Below are 19,171 nucleotides of genomic sequence, written 5' to 3'. Positions count from 1 at the left end.
GAGATAATTAGAGCATTACAGTCCAACATAAATCAAGATTACTTCTTGTCCTCTTCTTAGTTTCTTAAACAATTCGTGGTTCAACGTATCAAAATGTTTGCAACTTTTGTTAAGAGTTCTTTTTTTTTTTTTTTTTTTGTCTTTGTGGAATTCAATTTTTGGTAAGAGTTGCCGATAAGAAATTACTTCTTTTAATAAATGGGTATTATATTAGGAGATATTTTAGCTAATAAATTATTTTAGAAAATTAAAACTGTTAATAAAATTATGTTAGATTATATAGTAAAATAACTTTTGATTATAATTGTAATTAAATTTACTATATGTAATTTTTTATAAGTTAAAATATTTCGAAACTATTATGTATGTATTATTCTTCTTTTGCACTTTTTCTATGGGGATTATGTTAGTAGTTTTATTATTATACCATTACATGATAGACACCAAATATATCTTTAATATAATTTAATATTTGTTAAAAATTTAACATAATATATATTATGTAAAAACTCTGATTGTTTTAGTTTTTATTTTATTCCCTAATTCATTCTTTTAGTTACAAAAGCAATTTTAATAATATGATTGTAATACATTTATTTTTTCTTTAAGGTACTTTCACCTCGATTTTTTTGATGCTATAAATATAATTTACATTTATAAAAATATTAACTGCAATTCTAACATAAAAGATTAAAAGAGAACATGAGGTAACTGATTCATAAAAAGACCATGATAAGTTTTTAAACCATAAATTAACTAAGCATAAAATGGAAATCTCTGCCTTGAAAGTAACATTAGTAATGACTTCCTGCAAATGCCCTATGCATCGTTATTATACATAAATTTCTTCCATTCTTATTGACTACCAGGTCAGCTTAATAGCAAACTTTTTCACTGGTGTACATACATATTCAGCGAAATGGTATATATATGGCACCTGTATAGCCTCATGATGCTAAATGCATCTTGACTTCAACAAACCTGAAGAACAATAATAATAATAAATAAAAAAACTCAAATTCAAGTTCAGAAGAACTTATCACAGAGCAATTTATTTGATTCGCAGTAGAACACATACATTGAGAAATTAGCGTATGCAATTGACCTCCATTAAGCTTTGTTTGGAAGAAATGAGCATTTTCTAAGAAGTTCGTTTGAAAATATACATTTAGTTTAAGATTGAAAAAAAACATTAATCTAAAAATAACAGAAGTTGACTATTTAAAGAATTTATGTAATAAATTCCCAATCTATTAAAATGTAGAAATTCAATTCTGCTAAATTCTTAATTGAGGTTCTTATCATTTTCTAAAAGCTTTTATCTTGTTCTACTTAAACAATGCATATTTCAAACATAATGCGATTAAATACAAAAGAGAAATCAATTCTTTAGTGTAAACAGTAATAAAAACGAACAAGAGAAACAGTCTATTACTTGTTTACATGCTTAAAAAGCCGAAGGGAATATAAATTTTCTCACAAACCTTTAAAAGTCCCGGAAACTCATTTTTGGATCCACCATTTTCCCAGAACCCCGAAATTTTCCCCTACTACCACCTCGCCCCATTCCTCTTCCCCGTCCTCGTCTTCTCATTCCCATTCGTTTGGAAAATGATCTGCCATGTTTCAGCTCCACAAGAGAATGAAGCAACTCATCACAGAGAATACAACCAGTATGCAAAGTAGCTCCATTCTCCAATGGAGTTGTTTTCTTATTGAAGTCCACCTCTAGAATTGTTGAATCACAATCAGAACATCTATCCTGAGTGGTGGCAATTCGGTGAGCACCTTCCGGGAGAAAGACGAGGCAGTTGCATGTATTGCAATAAAGTCTCCACTTGGGTGCACTTACTGGATCTAAAACAAGTGTCCCGCTACATTCTGGGCAAGCACATACACCTTGGGATATCAGAGAATGCCGGCATGTGGGGTGAGGGCAGAGAAAGCATGGCATCCCTGCCCCCTTCCCGAGTTTTCCGAAACTACTGGTCTTAGTGGCACCATACAGTCTCTCTACACCTTCGAAGGGAGGACTATTGTAGCAGTATGGGCAGAGAGGAAAGGACTTGCCTTCTGGACCAGGCATGGAAAGGATCAAGAGCTCAAAGTTGTCAAGTGGACAAGTAAGTTCTTTGTATAGCTGCAAAAAACAAAGTTTCTTGAACATAAGATGACAAGGACAATAATACATCATAAAGTGATGGACCAAAGCTGATAATTATTAACTCTGGATGAAGTTTAACTAGACAGAATAGGTTGAAAGTATATTGCATTTGCTCTAGGAGCCAGTGTCCTTTTTTAAAATCATAAAACTATCATCTTATTTTTTGGTGCCCTTATGTTAGACAACTGTAGGAGACAGCTGTTGCTTTCTTTGGCTTGTCTTAGATGATGGCTGGTTTGGTAGGAATTTTGGAGTGGGCTCCATCAGGTAATTCCGCTACTAACAAGGCCAAGGAGGCATTAATACTGGGCCTTCTGTCAATTTTTTGGATGGTCTGAAAGGAATGGAATATAACAACCTATCATAGGGTCAAGGAGGGCTTATTTTTTCATAAAGCAGAGACGATTACTTAATACTTCAGTTGAAGAGAATAGGGTTTTAGTTATCATCATGTAAACAGGCAACACTCTCATAGAGTCTTGTTGGTAATATTACTATTTTGCTTGAAAAATCACCACATTATATAGATCAGACTCAAGATACCTTGACAGCGCCCTTTTGAGGAAGATAATAAACCTCCTCGCATGTACCACAATATAGACGTGGTGGCTGTGAAGAAATATACTTCATGTACCGTACGCATTTGCCACATTTACTGAGAACACGTCCTGAGTCCACAAGGGGAGAGAATTGTGCTTCAAATAGTGCATCCATGCTCTCAATCTGCATTAAAAAAAAGGCAAAGTTAATTGATGAATAACAAAGAAATTTGGCTCGATCAAGAAGTAAAGAGTTACCCTTCCCGATTTTTCATAGGTCAACAGAAACTGAAGGGTAACACTTGTAAAGTATAGGCATCAGGCAGAAACAATTACATGGATTTAGAAGATAGAGTGATGGTTATCGTGAATGCACACAAAATAAAACCACAAACAATTCAAACATAACAGTTTTACTAGGCTTAAATGTCAAATCTTATAATACATTCTGTGTGAAAAAGATGACATAGGTACGATCAGGAATTTCATATCTAGTGAACCATGCAGATGATAATCAGTGCCTCAAACCATGAAGCCCTTAACATTTTATGTAAATATCCAAGGTCCATTTTCCCGTGCACTTGAAAATTTCTGGAAAAAAATATTATATTTGGTTCTACCTTACTTTATTCTCATTCTAGTCCTAAATTTAGCCATTTGATATGAAGAACTTAATCACAATTTACATATTCGATACACTATCAAATCAACTCCACTTCTATTTTCATTCTACAGCAATAGATTTATCTATCCTCACTTGCCAAAGAAGGGATAACAAAAATGAATGATTTTATTGAACATGAAATTTGACTTGAAATTAGAATATTATTTCCATTCAAATATTATCCTGTCTGTATTATATTTAAATTCTAATGTTTGCTCAGACTTCAGATAAAAATCAGGATTGTTCTGGTGCAGCATTTATGGCAAGGAATAGTACACATAACAAACGTTAGACAACTGTTAACCAACTTTAAGCAATAGTCTTACAAAAGTTTACAGACAAAAATAATAAGTTCACAACAGCTCGTTGTTTCCAATTTCAAAGTGATATTCAAAGGATAAAACATGGTTCCCATGCATCTCCCATGGCATCATCAGGTTGGCATTGATGTACCAAAAATTCTGCTTGGAAACTAATGCACGATAAAAACTTACCAAACACCAATATGCTAAAATTAGTAGTCATTCAGAGGTGAAAATTGGTTTAAGCAGTTGAAGTTTAAGGCCAGAGCAAGTCCCACATGTACAACATACAATAAGGACAGCAGAATGACACATAAAAGCAAGAAATTCAGATAAAATGAGGATGCATAATGATAAAACAATCATATCACACATTGACAATTGAACTGGGTAAAAAGTCGGGAAGTGTAGTGGCAATGTGATTCAAGATAAAGATGAAAAAGAGAAAGATAAGGATAAATATCTATATACATATATGGATAAATGCAAGTGCATTAACATTTTATCCCCTAATTTAAATCAAACAAAATTTCATTTGTATAGCTAAGTCCCTATATAGTAAATAGGCTGGTCCTACCACGGTAAAAGAAAGCATCAACAAGGCCCTCTATGCCTCTTTTTTTCTCAATTGATTCAATAAAATTTGGTGAAACATATTGTCCCAACAAGCCAGCACCATATAGTAACATTGTCTAACCTGCTTAACAAAATAACTGTACTTCTGTTTGAATTGGTTAAGTACGTGATGCACAACAGAAGAATGATCAGCCTGACCCTTTGCAACAAGAGTAATCTGATGCTCAATGAAACTGCGAATGTCTGGTAAACAAAGATCAGGATCAATGCATTGATACCCCCTTATTAGTGTGATTCCTAATGGAGTTGGAACCAACTTCCTGCCAGCTTGTACCTGCGTCAAAGTGAAAGGTAATTCCCTAAGTCATGGAAATCAAGTTCAGGAAATAAAGGAGCATTAAATTGTGAAGAATCAACAATTGACAAACCTGGACATAGTTGCGCTCGCATATGTTGTTAATATGCACAGGTATTGATGCATCAGTACCTATCCCATTTTTCTCCATCAAAGAGATCAACTCACTCTCACTAAGATACTCAGGAGGCACAGTATTTCCCTGTCAATTTAGAAACTCGTGAAGAAACTAAACAGCACATTGCACCAACACAATATCATATTTTTCCTTCTTTGTTTTATAGAAAAAGAAGTATTATTAAAAGAAAGAAAGAGAAATACAATAATGGAGAAGACATTCTCCAAACAGTAACACTATAATAGACAATAAAGATAATGGAAAAAATTAATCATGTGGGAGGATAAATGATTACCCCCCAGTTCCAATGGACCTCAGCAAGAGAATGGTTGCAATAATTCTCGTAAGCTTCGGCTCAAAGGATAGCTAGAAAAGTCAATATGTCCCACATATCTTGAAATGATGAGTAATGATCATCAAAAATTCAAGAATTGTACTCCGTCCAAAGGATCCACAGGCCTCCAAAAATAGCCCCCTGACAAATGGTTTTGGCCCTCCTCAGGACTCCCTCCCCAAGAAAGCTAGTTGGTATTAGCCCGTCCACTGTAAGAGGAACAACCCAATAGAAACCAAACATCGCAAACACCTTAGTTTACATCTTCCATGCTATCTCATAATAAAGGAACAAATCGAAATGAGCTTCGCCATCTTTATAACACATAACATTAGGTACTCAGTGATAGAGCTTGATTGGGCCAACGGATCTATAACATCTCAATAGTGTTGAGCCTTTTGTAAATGGGAATCTAAACAAAAACTTTTACGTTTGAAGAAATTGGAGCATTCCTAAAATTCCTTGGCAATAGAGAACAGGCAACATGTGAGGTCTTTGGTGAGGTGATGAAACAAGGATTTATAAGTATAGGACTGAGGATTCCAACATCCAAATTTTTGTGTCCAGATGTAAATTAATGTGTATTATCTCAAACAAAGATGTCAAATTAAGTATATCAGGAGTCTCCCTTTCAGAAATGTTGCATGTTTCCATGAAACACTACCCTTGGTAAGGGATGCAAAAAATGAAATGGGAGTATTATGTCCATATGAGATATTAAACAACCGAGGGAATTGCGTGGCTAAGGGTCAATCACCAATTGAAGGATCTTTCCAAAACAACACTCTAGAACCATCTCCCACTTTTAGACAGGTTAAAGATGTATAAAATGGTAGGGCTTGGGATATGACTTTTTCAGGGACTTTTGTGAGGCAAGGAACCACAGTATCCTAATTTTTAGTGAGAAGAAGAAAATTAGTGCTTTCCATCCATAAGCAACCAAAGTGATGCTGTGCATTTACAAAAAGGTAAATACAATCACATTGTGACAGCTTTTACAAGATAAAAAAATTCAATCAGGTTGCAAATCTCCATCATCACTGTAGGCTGTTCAATTTTCAGTCTAGGAGAACATGCAAATATTAAGCAACAGCACAACCATCAAAAGCTTTGGCTGCAAAGAAGCTGACCTCACAATCAATTGATTTTGTTTGATGGGAATAAGAATAGGTCTCAATTAGCCTCATATCAATTCTACCATTTATAACACGTCCAAGCTGGCTTGATTGTTCATAGGCAAGCTTCAGCTGGGATGGGCCTAGATTTGCATTAATATTCATTCCAAATTAAGCTAAAGATCAAATTCAATGTCAGTTTTTTAATGCAACAAATGTGTATGAAACCTCAATCTTTATTTTCTACCTAAACAAGTAAATAAACTAACAAGAAGGAAAACAAAATCCTGTATCCGTTAGATTAATGAAAAACCCAGGCAGAAATTAACGTTGATATATGAGCATTACCTCATGTAACTCCACTTTTGAAACCTCAATTTTTTCTCCTTTTGCAAACTGAGGAAGATTTTTCTCATTTACAGCCAACCATGGCATTATAGACGTAAATCCAGGAAATGTAACACGCTGCCCTGTGCAGTAGAAGGATTCTCCACCTATTGAAAATTCCACCTTTGTCCTAAGAAAACATCAAATGAATTAATACGAAAATTAAGAAGTGAGGAAAAGCTATCTTACTCATAAAGGAAACCAGTTTTCGTTGAAAGTGTTTGGCTCACCAACTAAATCTTAACAAGATAAATGAAAAAGAAACAAGAGATTAAAAGAAAAATTAACAAAGCATTAATATTCTTCACCCTTCCCACCCAATGAAAGGGAAAAATAATCTCAGAACCCAAATAAGACAAGGAATTTAATATAGTTATACTTAAATGCAGCAAATCTTGGCATCAAACTCAATAAGTAGACCAAATTTGGAAATACCAGACTAACATCTAATTGCTCTACCTTCTAATTTTTTATCTGTCGGGAAAAAGAGCATAAAACATTAAGTCAATTCCCAAAGATGGTTGTAGTGCTATGTCAATTTCCAAAGATGGCTGCGGTGCTACAAAATATTGGTTTACCTTATATACTTGCAGTCAGGAGACACAGTCCCCATAAAATGTTGACAAACATACTGGTATAATCTCCAAGCATCTTTTCCCAGTATATCCTCGGTTGCTGAACGCATTGGAGTAATAGGAGGATGATCACCTGCATCTGTTCCTAACCGTGGTTTACAAAAGTCTTCAGCAAGCAGCCCACGGACATAATCACCCCATATTGGATTATCTGTTTGAGCCCGGAGTGCACCCTTGAAGTCAAATGAAGAAGGATACGCTGTGCTTTCAGTACGTGGATAGCTAAATTGCACCATTGGGCAAAAAATAGAAAAAAAACATTCAGGTTCCAGCCCTGTGTTGTATACATATATATAAATATATATGCATATATAGAAAGAAAATCACAATCGAAGTTTGCACTTACTTTTTCTTTTAACTACTAAATTTATAGGCAATTTACAAAATCCTTCTCAGAATCATGTAAAAGAATTTTTCGAAGCATACCCTTGATCCTTGAAATAAAATTAAGCAGCAAGCTTTGAAAAAGAAAATACATTTTATCCGATGGCCCCAAAGATATAAGCAATAACGAAAGAAGATATAAATGACATAAAATAGGTTAGGTTATTTTGTCAGTAGTCAGAAGCAACTTATTTTTTTTCTTAGGTAATTAGAGGACCAAATAGCTCCAATATTTTATCAAATAAAATCTGCATGAGGACAGAAGGCCATTCAGAATCTTATATCACATTTACTGTTTCTTATTTCTGAATGTAAATCACTCTATTCCCCAGGGGTTCCTGTCCTATTACTGATTCCTGCCAAAAATATGAAGACCAAGAATGGAGAAGCAGGTAGACATTGGATCCTCGTGACAAGGGTTTGTGGATATGGATGTGGATTGGCTCTTGATGGAAAAACTTTCTGATTGGTTTAGCCTCAAGGTGGCTTCTACTGGAGTTGTTTCTGGAATGACGTGTGGTGTGGGGTACTTTCCCTGCATGTCCTAACCCCTTATCTCTTCTCTTGGGCTGGAGAAACTTTGTGCGTGATTGTTTCTTGGTTGTCACTGGCCAAGCGCTTTAGGATGTGAGAATTCGTGAAACCTGAATGATTAGGAGGAGAGCATCTGCTTTCTCCAATATCTTGCGTCCCTGCAGATACACCTGCATGAGGGTTTGAAATGGTCCAGAAGCTTAATCCTAAGCATCCTTCTGTGTCAAATCATTTTACCTCCACCTTTTTATTCTATGGAGGATTTTGGGACCTTATTAATATTTTAATTGACATATAAATATTTTTGTACATGAGTTGGCACCCCCTTGGTACTTGTGAGAAAAGTCATTTTACCTCCACTTAGTCATCCAACTCCAGCTCCAAGTATGTTCCAATGGAAGAAAATTTTGATAGAAAATTTTGAAAAAGAATGCTTTCTCCCACATACTTTTTTGTCTGCAAAGCCACAGACAAGAATTTTCTCACAATTGACAACTTTAGAAAGAGGCAGAAATAGAGCAGCCAAAAATCCCGGCCCATATGCTCTCGTATCCCTTCTCCCACCCGCTGTTTTTTTTTTTTTTTAAATAAAAACATGTATATTACGTATGAGGCACTGCTCCCACCCGTTGTGATGTACTGCAAGGGTGGCAACCAATTTTTGTAGACGAACTTTGGGCTTGGTGAGCATCCAAGTTAATTAGTAGAAAAAAACTTGTCTCTCTTATCCTCCAGTCTACCCATTGGTTTATTTTGAAGAGAGGAACAAAAGAGAATTCCAGAATTTTTTTTAATAGCTTTTCTTTTGATAGAGTTAGGAATTTGTCATTTAAAATCATGTTGGCTGTTCAAGGGTCATCTTCTCTCCTCTCCTGAGGATTCAGAGATCTCATAGCTATTTTGACTAACTCAAAAATTCCCCTAACTTCATTCATGGGTGGTACACTCTTAAGCTCTGTTAATGTATTTTCTTTCTTAAAAAAAATCATTATGAAGACAAATTTCAGAATTCAAAAAAGAAAAACAGTAACAAAAACCAAACTTAAGAAAACAAGAAAGTTTTCACATCTAAGAGAGAAAATTATTTTTGAGATGGTCCTGAGGAAAACAGAAGAGAAAAATAGAAACATACAGACAACAATATAAAGAAATATACAAATAATAGATCTTCTCCCATAACATTAATTGTTCTATTTCCATTCCATTCACATTTAGTTCCTATATTCATATTCATTTTAGTCTCCACATGTAGAATTAGAACATAAGTTGTATTTTTAAATCCCTCAACCCAACTCTGAATTTTTTGGAGATAGAAATTCAATTTATATTAATCATAGTGGACATTAGAAAGAGAAGAGGGAAGGAGTAAGTTTACGACTGACTTCCCAACTTACCAACTCACCGACTTGAATTCCTACCCGAGAGAGTTCAAGAGAGGAGTAAGTGATGAGATCAAACATACAAATTATTGTTTAGTTCTATCGTAAGAGTAATATGAAAATTAAAGCTGAGAACTAAGTTGAAAAGGGATGAGTTTGAACTAAATGAAAGAGAAATTGTTTTACTAGCTTCACATAGTCAATCAACAAAATTAAAAATCTGATAGAATAGATCTTTCATACTCATGAAAAAATCCCGAAAGAATTACCAGCAGTAAATCAGAAAATGGAAACAGATCAATCATAGAGAAACAGTCATAAGAAACCTGATGAAACCTTGAGTATACAAGCGCTCGGCTAGTTGCATGGCCATTTGAGGTCCAAAGCCTAAGGCACTTGAAGCAACCTGAAAATATTATCTAAATTATATCAACCTCTTACATTTTCATAGAGGCATTGAAGTAGGTTCGGATAAACCACCCTGTAAATGAATAATGCAAATGACAAGCATACTTCTTCATCAAAAAATAAGAAGAATATTTTTTCTTTGAAGCAAAATAATATATTAATGAGATACCAAGGGGTTTCTATCAATGAATACAAGATTAATTCCATGACAAAACTCTTTTTAAAAAAATGTAGACTACAAGTCCTACTGATCAAATCAGAAAAAAAAAATGTTTTGGACAAAAAGTTAAGCCCTGTTTGGTCATAAATTAATATGAGTTTGTATTTCTAAATTCATATATTTTTATATACAAAAATTATTTAGTTATGAAAAAAAGAAAAATATACAGAACAATTTCAAATCCATATCATATTTTTCAATATTTATCTTCAAACCTTAAATTTTCATGCTCAACAACTATACATGTTTTGTATATACACATACATAAATTTGGAAAATAAAATTCAAAACATTTTTCTACAACTAAATAAGGCCTAAAGTTTCGAACTCTTCTCTCTTTTATGGTAAATGAAACCCTCCATAATATCAAAAGCTCTCCTTGTTTCTTTCTCCTCAACTCATCTAAAATATTGATGGTAAAACCAAATATGATGTCCTTTAAGGCCTTAAACCTCCCAAGTACACACCTCCATGCACAAGAAACCAGCTTTAACCTAAGACAAGCTAAAGCACAAAAGAGTTGAATAGATTTACTAAATATTTCCTCCTTTCCCAAGTTGTTAATAGATTCCAAAGACCAATAGACCTCAGTTTGTACATGAAAATGTTTTCACTTTCCATTCTCTAAATTCATATAATTCCTTATAAAAATATAGATGGTAACATGTGTATGTCTAGTTGTTTATGGGCTGTTAGGTATCAATTGGGTGATGAAGGGATCAGTAAGAGATGAGACCTAGGCGTGGAGAGGCATCAGGAGTAGGAGTAAATATACAGACTTGATACTGCTCACTATTTTTTGGTCAGTGTGGAAGGAGAAAAACAAGAAGGCTTTTGATAGGATGGATGATGTGAATAGGTTTGATGTTTTTAATAACAAATGGTTCCAAGCACTTAATTTTTTTGTTATTGGGTCATTCTCTACGATCGATGGAGAATTTAGAGGAGCTTATTGATAAGTTGATAGATTTTAAATTGTTTTACACGTGGGTTGGCACCCTCTTGGTCCCCATATTAATATACCATTTTATACTTTTTATTTTAAAAAAGAAAAAAGATGTGTATGTTTCATACTCAATTATAAACACAAGAAAAATAACTTTTTTATTCTTTTTAACTCGTGCCATATTTTCATTATCATTTTTCATATTTTGTTTTATTTTTTACTACAATTCAAATATAAACACATCAAAACATTCTGTACTAAATATAAATACCAAAATTTGGATCAGAATATGTTTTCATTGAACATACAAAGCCTAGGATTCCTTTTTTTTTTAATTGAAATATACAAAGCCTAGGATTCCTTATAGAAGGTTAGACATGTTCAAGAGCTTCAAAGAAATACCTAACATCAAACTACTTATTGTAGTTGAGAGTCATCAAATCAAGGCCTTCTAATCCTAGACTACCCATTCAAAAGTTCCCCCAAAGCAATGTCCATATCTTGCATGTTCAGTTAAATGTCACATCCATCCATACATGAGGCTATTGTATAAAAGACTCAAAAGAAGGTGCTTAAGGAGATTCTGTCTCTCCACATAAACAATGTGTCAAAAGAAAATGGATTCCAAATTCCAAGAAATGACCTTAGCTTCTTTCAACCCACCAAAGATTATCCAATATGTATCTAGCCACCAATACCTCCTCCACAACTCTTTTTCTACTGTAAAGATCTAAAGCTATTTTCCAAAAGGAGCTTTATTGCACACAGTTAACTTGATATCCAATCGCTCTCTTCCTCGAATTGTCCATCGCCAGGATCTAAAGCCCTCCTTATTTCTTTCTCCATCGTCTTCCATGCAAGGTGGCAATCAAAGAGAGAACATTTTTCTACTAGATTTGCCTTGATCCTGGACCAGGCCACTTCCCATCCTCTTCCATGCAAAGGTGGCATTCAAGGGGAGAGCATTTTTATTCTAAATTTGCTTCTGAGGAAAGTTATTTAGACCTAGGAGGCAGCAACAGTGACACTATAGTTGAATTTCACCTTGTTAGGGTTGTCTTTCTTGCTCAGAAAGATAATGTTCCCTCCATCAGACACTTCCCAGATTTTACAACGATAGCATCTGCAACGTAGAAATAGGCCATAGTCTCCAATGCACATCAGCACAAAGAACCCACCTGGCATACTAAAAGCCACATCCAGAATATTACCATCCGGGGCCTCTCCTCATTGGACCCCTTGCTTTTAATCAAATGTAATTTCGAAAAAAAGACTACCTCAACTAAAAGGAGAATGCACCTAAGCTTAGATTACTAGCTCCTCCTTGAACCCATAGAAGTAAATGTATCATGGGCAAAAAAGGAGTTTCGAGATGTCTAACAAAATCAACATCAGTAAAAGAAATATGCAAATAGAAACCCAATATTGTTCTAACCTTTAATAGGTTCACCGTGTTAAGACCAGAAGGACGACCTTTGCTTTCCTGTTTTTCTGATATACCACTTACTTTTACAATTCCGTCACCAATTACCAACTTTTGGAACATCATTGCAGCCTGTAACAAAATTTAATGACTTGATAAAAAGCACTTCTACAAATTTACAGTGAGATAGTGGTGAGAGTTCTAAATTTTGAGCAAAAGACCCACATCCAAATCAAACAACTTGGACCGTTCCCATTCTAGCTGAAGTTCATAACCATTCTTTAGAATGTGGGGGCGTAACGACCAAAACTTTTCTGGCTTGAATGTAGTAATTTGCAAATATCTTTGCACACAAAACCCAAGAGTAGGGGTCTGACATGGGCCATACCTGAAACAACCAATTAACAAGCGACATTAAAAATTTCTTTCAAATGGAAGATGGAACTAATATAACCTGCAACAATTAACCAGACTCAACCTAAAACGTGCAATTTAGAATAATTATGGAAATACGAAATGTGATTCAATTATGTGAATTAACAAGATAAAATGTGAAACGCAATGAAATGAAGCAAAATTAACATAAGAATGCCATTAGAATGTCACTAGATGACCTTAAATCACAGTATTGTCAATGCACAGGGACGTGTTTATGGGACTATCTTACATGCCAAGTTGAAATTTTTCTTAAGAGTTAAGATCAGTTATCAAGTAACACTTCAAATGCCACAAAAATCACAACCATCAAAGCAATTCAAATAATGTCATATGTGCAGACAATAACAGGAAAGAAGAGAGAGAGAGAGAGAGAGAGAGAGAACTTTAGGTGCAATATCAGCATTCAGCACCATGAACAATAAGGATGAAGATAAAGAGATTCATCCTAAGCAAAGAATAATCAATGAAGAAGTAAGAAGTATGACCTGTAGACAACAATATGGTACCCCTAAGATTGGATTAAATCAAATTAGATATATGATGGTGCAATCAACTGGTACCATGAAGACGCAACCATGGACTAAAAACTCTTTAGCAATTTGAAATATCATTTTATGTCAAGGAGATAATTAAAGTTTGGGTTGTTCAATCAGGAATCCGAGTTCTCAGAAAAACTTGGACGACGGCTGGAATTTTTCCAGCAGCAACCAGACAAATCTACAAGTCAAATGGCCTTGGTCAACTTATTCCTAGAGGATTTGGACGTAGTGCAGCAATTTCTCAATCCTTCATAATTCTACTATGCTAAATTACTCCACCATATAAATCTAGATAAGACAAAAATAAACCTGCAAATACCAAAATAATTCACATAATAAAATCCTAAAGAAAATTTAACAATTACACAAACAGGACATGCAAATAAAGAGGAGAGAACTAACGAGATAACTCTGGAATCAAGATTCCCATATTTTCCCTGGAAATAACTAGTCTGAAACCGAGTAAATGCAACACCAACTTTTAAATCTATCTCTTGCCGAGCATCTACAGCCAATGCTTCATCTTTGTTTGGTTCAACAAGATTGTCCATTGCCTTCAGGATGTCTTTCTCAGTAACTGAAGAAAACCGTGCACGATAAACTCTTCTCCTAGCATCATTAGTATAAAAGCCAGCACACTCAATAACTGCAAAAACAATGACGATCTTTATCAAGTAAGAATTAAAATCAGAACCCAGTAGATATAGAAGTTTCTTATATGCTGTCAAGTAGGAAGTCAGTCAAAAATTGCTGCACAAAATGAAATAAGGCATGCAAGAATGTGACTTTTGTAATGTGTTAGAAGCAAATTGTGGTCATACAGAAAATTATCTTCAAACAAAACATACAGCTTTTTATTTTTCGGATCTAATTATAAACCAAAAGAGGAAATTAATGTTGTAAGAACACGAGTTAAAAAGAAAGCCGAATCAAGGGCGCAAAAAGAATAGGACAAAATGTCTTCCACATATTAGAGCCTGAGTGGGACTCTAGAATTAGACAACAATATATGAGCAATTTAAAATTTTTGAATTCAACATATTTGAAAACTTTCACCAACATAATTTCCACATAAAAAGAACTCCTATAACAAGATGTGGAGCCAACTTCAATTTGATTCATGGTTCACAAGCAAATCCAAAACTTTCTCTACCTCAAGGAGAAACTAGGACCAAAAAGAAAGAGACAGCAAACACTTAATAACAGGTTTTATAATATATGTTACTGAATGCTTCCAGAAAAGGTAAAAAAGGAAAACCTTGCCTTCAAAACATATATTCTCTCCTTCACGATCACAATCTAGCCATAATACCAAATGACTACAGCTGCGAGCTTCTTGACTTAGATGCCTACAGATATGAGCCTTATTACAAAGAAAAGGTAGTCAACAATCACAAATGAAATTGAAGAAAAGCTCATAGTCGATGAAACATAAAAACAAAATGCACGTACTCACAAACAACCAAATGAAAGAGTTTATTTTTCTTCTTCACACAAATTCAACAAACACAAAGAACACCTTCAAAGATCACAGGGTTCTGTATAAGCAAATTATGGAAATTTTGAATATAGAAAATGTTTTACAACATATTTCTCTGTAAACCCCACATTTAAGAATTAACTCTATGAATCCGGATACCAGCATGGACAGCATGAATTTTTCTCCAACCAAACCTTTTGCACCAAATGAAGTACATGACATGCAAACTTAGCATATTTTTGAAATGCATGCATGGCCAAAAACACTCAATCATGCATACAAGTTTGCTCTAATTTAACTATACACGTAGTAGCATGCACGTGCAGGTCTAGGGATGCATGTGCAAACACATATCTGCATGCAACATAGGCTCACACACATGCAACAACATGCAGGTGCTCAAAGCCTCAAGCAAACACAGTTTCAAACAAACACAGCCTTGGTGGAATATCACAAAAAAAAAGGGTGTTCATGGTGAAATCCTGGTACAAAAAATTGATGCAGCATGATGAGCCAGCACAATTGACTGATGGTGAAAGGAATATTTTCCCGTTCAAACAGATCTGGAAGGCAAAAGTGCCTCCTCGGGTTTCTTTTTTCGCTTGGGAAGCTAGCAGAGAGTGTATATTAACAATTGATAAATTAAAGAGAAGGGGTCTCATTTTGGTTAATGCTTGCTACCTATGCAAACAGGCTGAAGAGTCTTGCTGCCACCTTCTGCTTCACTGTCCTGCTACGTATCCACTGTGGTGTGGGATGTACAGATGCCTAGGGATCACTGGGTCATGTCAGGATTGGTAAGGGAGGAGATTGGGGCTTTTGGGAGAGTTTGAAAAGCTGCTGTTTTTCGGCAGACATTATTCCTCTTAGTATTTTGTGGGTTGTATGAAAAGTTAGGAATTGTAAAGCTTTTGATGGAATTGAGGATATTAAGGGTTTTGATGTACTGAAAAATAGATGGCTCAGGACCCTAGAATTTTTGCTTTCCAGTCATCCTCCGATTATGGTCCAAATATTTAGGAATACTTTCTGTTTGGAGGATTAAGCTGTAAATAATTGTACATGATCTGCACCAGTTGGTACTTATAGCAATACATATTACACTTTTACTTTTTTTTTAAAATCATATTTCATCTAACAAATTCCAAAAAAATCAAGAATGTAAAAACAGGCATCAATTTCTGCTGTTTAGTGTTGGATAATGACAGAAAAATTATAAACAAGCCATTTTAGATTCAAATTTCCAAAAGATTATAATAAGAAAACAAGTGTAGCTATGAAACAGTCGAAAGCATCATGTTCTATTACCTTTGGGTTTGTTTCTGTCCTACGAATTGGTGCTTGAAAAAGATCTATAGGATCTGTTGCTGTCCAATCTTGATATGACCCTGGAAAATCTACACTAGATTTGCAAAAATAATATTACCAAAGAAAAAATCACAATGAGAAATCTATAGTATGAAATTCAAGTCATGGAATGCACAAACAAACATAAAAGTCTAATTCAAAGGTATGTTCTATGAGCAGAGAAACAATGAATAGCACCTCCAAATAAACAGGTTAACCCAGGATCTTCTATTTATTATGAAGAATTAAGATAAGTGAAAATGTGTTGCTGAAAATAAACGAGGCATCAAGCCAATGCCAGATGCAATCCGCGACAGGCAAGCTAGTTGTGGGACAAATATCTTGTTCTAGTGATTCTCAACCAGAAAGTATGCTAGCATTCCCAGTTATCAGTTAAGACCAAAAAACTAAATGATTTAAAATAAAATTTCAGAGGCTTACGTTTTCTTCCTCAATTACATATCTAACTCCATCCAAACAGGAAAGAAATATTCAACAGCCGCTAAAAATAACATATGAACACTATTTCAAAAAGTCTGATTTGCTATTTGCAGAGAACAAGCGGAATAACGGTAAAACTGATCCCATTGGGAGTAGTCAAAATTCTCTGCATAACCTAGAATCAAAATATTTTGAACAATCACGGAAATGAAGCATGTACTTGTGAAAAAATGCATATAAAAAGGAAATACTGACACATTAGGCAGGAAAATAACCTGAAGACATGGCCTATAACAGATGTTACTTTGTAATGTGCAGAAAATTCCATAAATATTCCATCAAATTCATGGACCTCCGTGCTTCCTCTCCTCGTAGTCATCTGGATGAATTCATGTAACATCAAACTTCTCCGTTGAAATCCACGGGGCACAATCGACCCTCAGAAATTAGGAGGAAATCCTCCTTTTCAAATTTCAAACATAACAAAACTCTTTATATAACAAACAAAGCAGTAGTACTGTATATTTTCAATCGTCTACATAATGACAATCTCTAAAGCTGAAATGTCAGATTATGCTACACAAAGCTCACAAAACTTCAGCTCTTCAATTTCTCGGAACAAACTATTTCCTGATAGCTTCCAAACCTCAAATAAAATATATGTTTAGAAAATCAACGAAATGGAATATAGAAAACCATAGGAAGAGAGTAAGGCGTACCTGGCCACGGGAGAGAACGGAAGCAATAGAAAGAGCGATACTAGGCTTCTCTGCAACCTGCGGAAGATGAAGCATTAGAACAAAAAAAAAAAAAAAAAACTCTAGCAAGATTTTCTCAAACAAAACAGGAAAAGAAAAATCAATAAAATAAAAAACGATCTTCTCCTTTATCGATTACCATCAGAACTTTGGAAGGAGGAGCCATTTGAGAGATTAAAGAAGAAGCCCCGCCCCTACAGTCTCACAACTCTTGTCAGTGTTTTGGTTTTCCCTCTTTCCCCGGGAAAAAAAAAAGCGAGAAGATGAAAGGGCCCTCCTGCGGTTTTTCAAATCAGTCTCTCACTCCCCCAGTATATTGAAGATGGAGAAAGATTGAACAAAAACGAACATTAAAGCTAATCGAGTGTCACCATATTTTTATTTTAAGATAAAAATAAATATTGTTATTTAATAACAATAACTAAAATTTTAAAATAATTTTATAAATGTTAGTAATAAACTAAAAAAAATTGAAAATAAATTGTGATATAATTTATAGTTTAAGGATTAAAATAATAGTTTATCCTAAAATTTGAAATGTAGTTAATGGATAAAATTATTGATAAATACATAATAAAATTATTTGGCACTCGTCAACCCATAAATAACATAAATATATTTTTAAAAAATTTTATTTCTCAAATTTTAATTTGTAATTAATTATTTGGCTGAACAAAGTGTTTCATGAATTATACCCATGGGCCAAACCCACGAAAAAGGCATAGTCCACAAGAAGAGTACAACAAGACTGGGAAAAACCCAAAAGCGGTCCATCAAAAATATTACTATTCTCTACACAAATATAATTATTCAACGGTTACAATTGAAAATAATATTACTTTTCTACCTTTACAGTAAGTAGAAACTAGAAATTTAACTTTTACTTAACATAAAAAAATTAATATTATGCTGTACTTAAAAAATTAATATTATATTAGGATAATTCATGCAACATTAATTTATCCTAGTTTTTTTTAAATAAAAAATTATCAAAAAAATATAACTAACGCAATTAATTATTTTAAATGAAATTGTAACGCCCCTAATCTAAGTCGAAGGCGTTACAACGATTCCACCCTTATATGCATTAAATGGCATACACCATTGTACCATCAAGTCAATATGCACTTACACATAACTAGTATTCTAACTCATTCGTACCTTCAATATTAAAACTTTTTAAGTTATACAACTATTCACACTACAGGCCACATACACCAAAATTTCCACATACACCAAAATTTCCTCTCTAGACAATCCACTTCTAGTTAATTACACAATAGTTCCAAAATCCAACACTTACACTCCCTAAGTCATCTTCTCTATGTGCTAATCTCAGAGAAAGAAAGTTTCGCATCGACCTCTTGTCCTACATCATCTGTAAATAATAAATAATGAACACACACAAGCTTAGTATAGTAAATTCAAATATAGAACAAAATATATAATCTAATTAAATGCCTACATCAATATCCCCATTCTTGAGCCCTTACTTCTATTAGTCTCTTTACTACCTCACATTCGTACTCCACCTTCATATGTTTACTACAGCTACCACTACTCCGTCCTTACCCAAAAATCATTCGACCTCACTACACACCTATACCATGCTACGCCCCAACCTACCGTAACCTTTACGCATCTATATGCCCTCCCGACATCGTTCGACCCCACACCCACACCAT

The 19,171-nt window shown here is 34.3% G+C and overlaps 1 protein-coding gene across 4 annotated transcripts; it reads right to left on the bottom strand.

Annotated features, from left to right (window-relative positions):
* Positions 1 to 690: 690 nt before the first annotated feature.
* LOC110807950 (DNA topoisomerase, type IA, core) lies at positions 691 to 17,837 on the bottom strand. Of its 4 annotated transcripts, XM_022033261.2 has the most exons (16): positions 17,626 to 17,837; positions 17,448 to 17,504; positions 17,004 to 17,107; positions 16,249 to 16,342; positions 14,724 to 14,823; positions 13,863 to 14,106; positions 12,709 to 12,871; positions 12,496 to 12,615; positions 9,813 to 9,892; positions 7,133 to 7,411; positions 6,516 to 6,684; positions 4,674 to 4,802; positions 4,367 to 4,579; positions 2,708 to 2,887; positions 1,485 to 2,140; positions 691 to 981 (listed from the first exon to the last, which is right to left on the bottom strand). In XM_022033261.2, the coding sequence occupies exons 1-15, from the start codon at positions 17,650 to 17,652 to the stop codon at positions 1,487 to 1,489; spliced, it is 2,613 nt and encodes an 870-aa protein (XP_021888953.1). In that variant the 5' UTR covers positions 17,653 to 17,837; the 3' UTR covers positions 691 to 981; positions 1,485 to 1,486. The 4 variants fall into 4 exon arrangements, with proteins under 4 accessions (XP_021888953.1, XP_021888952.1, XP_021888954.1 ...); XM_022033260.2 differs by lacking the exon at positions 691 to 981 and having other exon boundaries at positions 1,369 to 2,140; XM_022033262.2 differs by lacking the exons at positions 691 to 981; positions 17,626 to 17,837 and having other exon boundaries at positions 1,369 to 2,140; positions 16,249 to 16,337; positions 17,448 to 17,491.
* Positions 17,838 to 19,171: the final 1,334 nt, after the last annotated feature.

Source organism: Carica papaya, chromosome 3 (genome assembly GCF_054855325.1).
Source record: "Carica papaya isolate Zhongbai chromosome 3, ASM5485532v1, whole genome shotgun sequence".
NCBI classification, from domain to species: domain Eukaryota; kingdom Viridiplantae; phylum Streptophyta; class Magnoliopsida; order Brassicales; family Caricaceae; genus Carica; species Carica papaya.
Note: the sequence above shows the minus strand (reverse complement) of the source record. Positions and strands in the feature narration are given on the sequence as shown.

Bases quoted from the DNA above. Each gene is read 5' to 3' on its own strand.
- LOC110807950 (XM_022033261.2), bottom strand. From the start codon at position 17,652: ATGGCTCCTCCTTCCAAAGTTCTGATG. The intron at 12,616-12,708 runs GTGGGTCTTTTG...ATTTTGTTACAG, and splicing joins CCAAGTTGTTTGATTTGGAT to GCTGCAATGATGTTCCAAAA. The intron at 2,888-4,366 runs GTTAGACAATGT...TTTTTAATGCAG, and splicing joins ACAGTTATTTTGTTAAGCAG to ATTGAGAGCATGGATGCACT.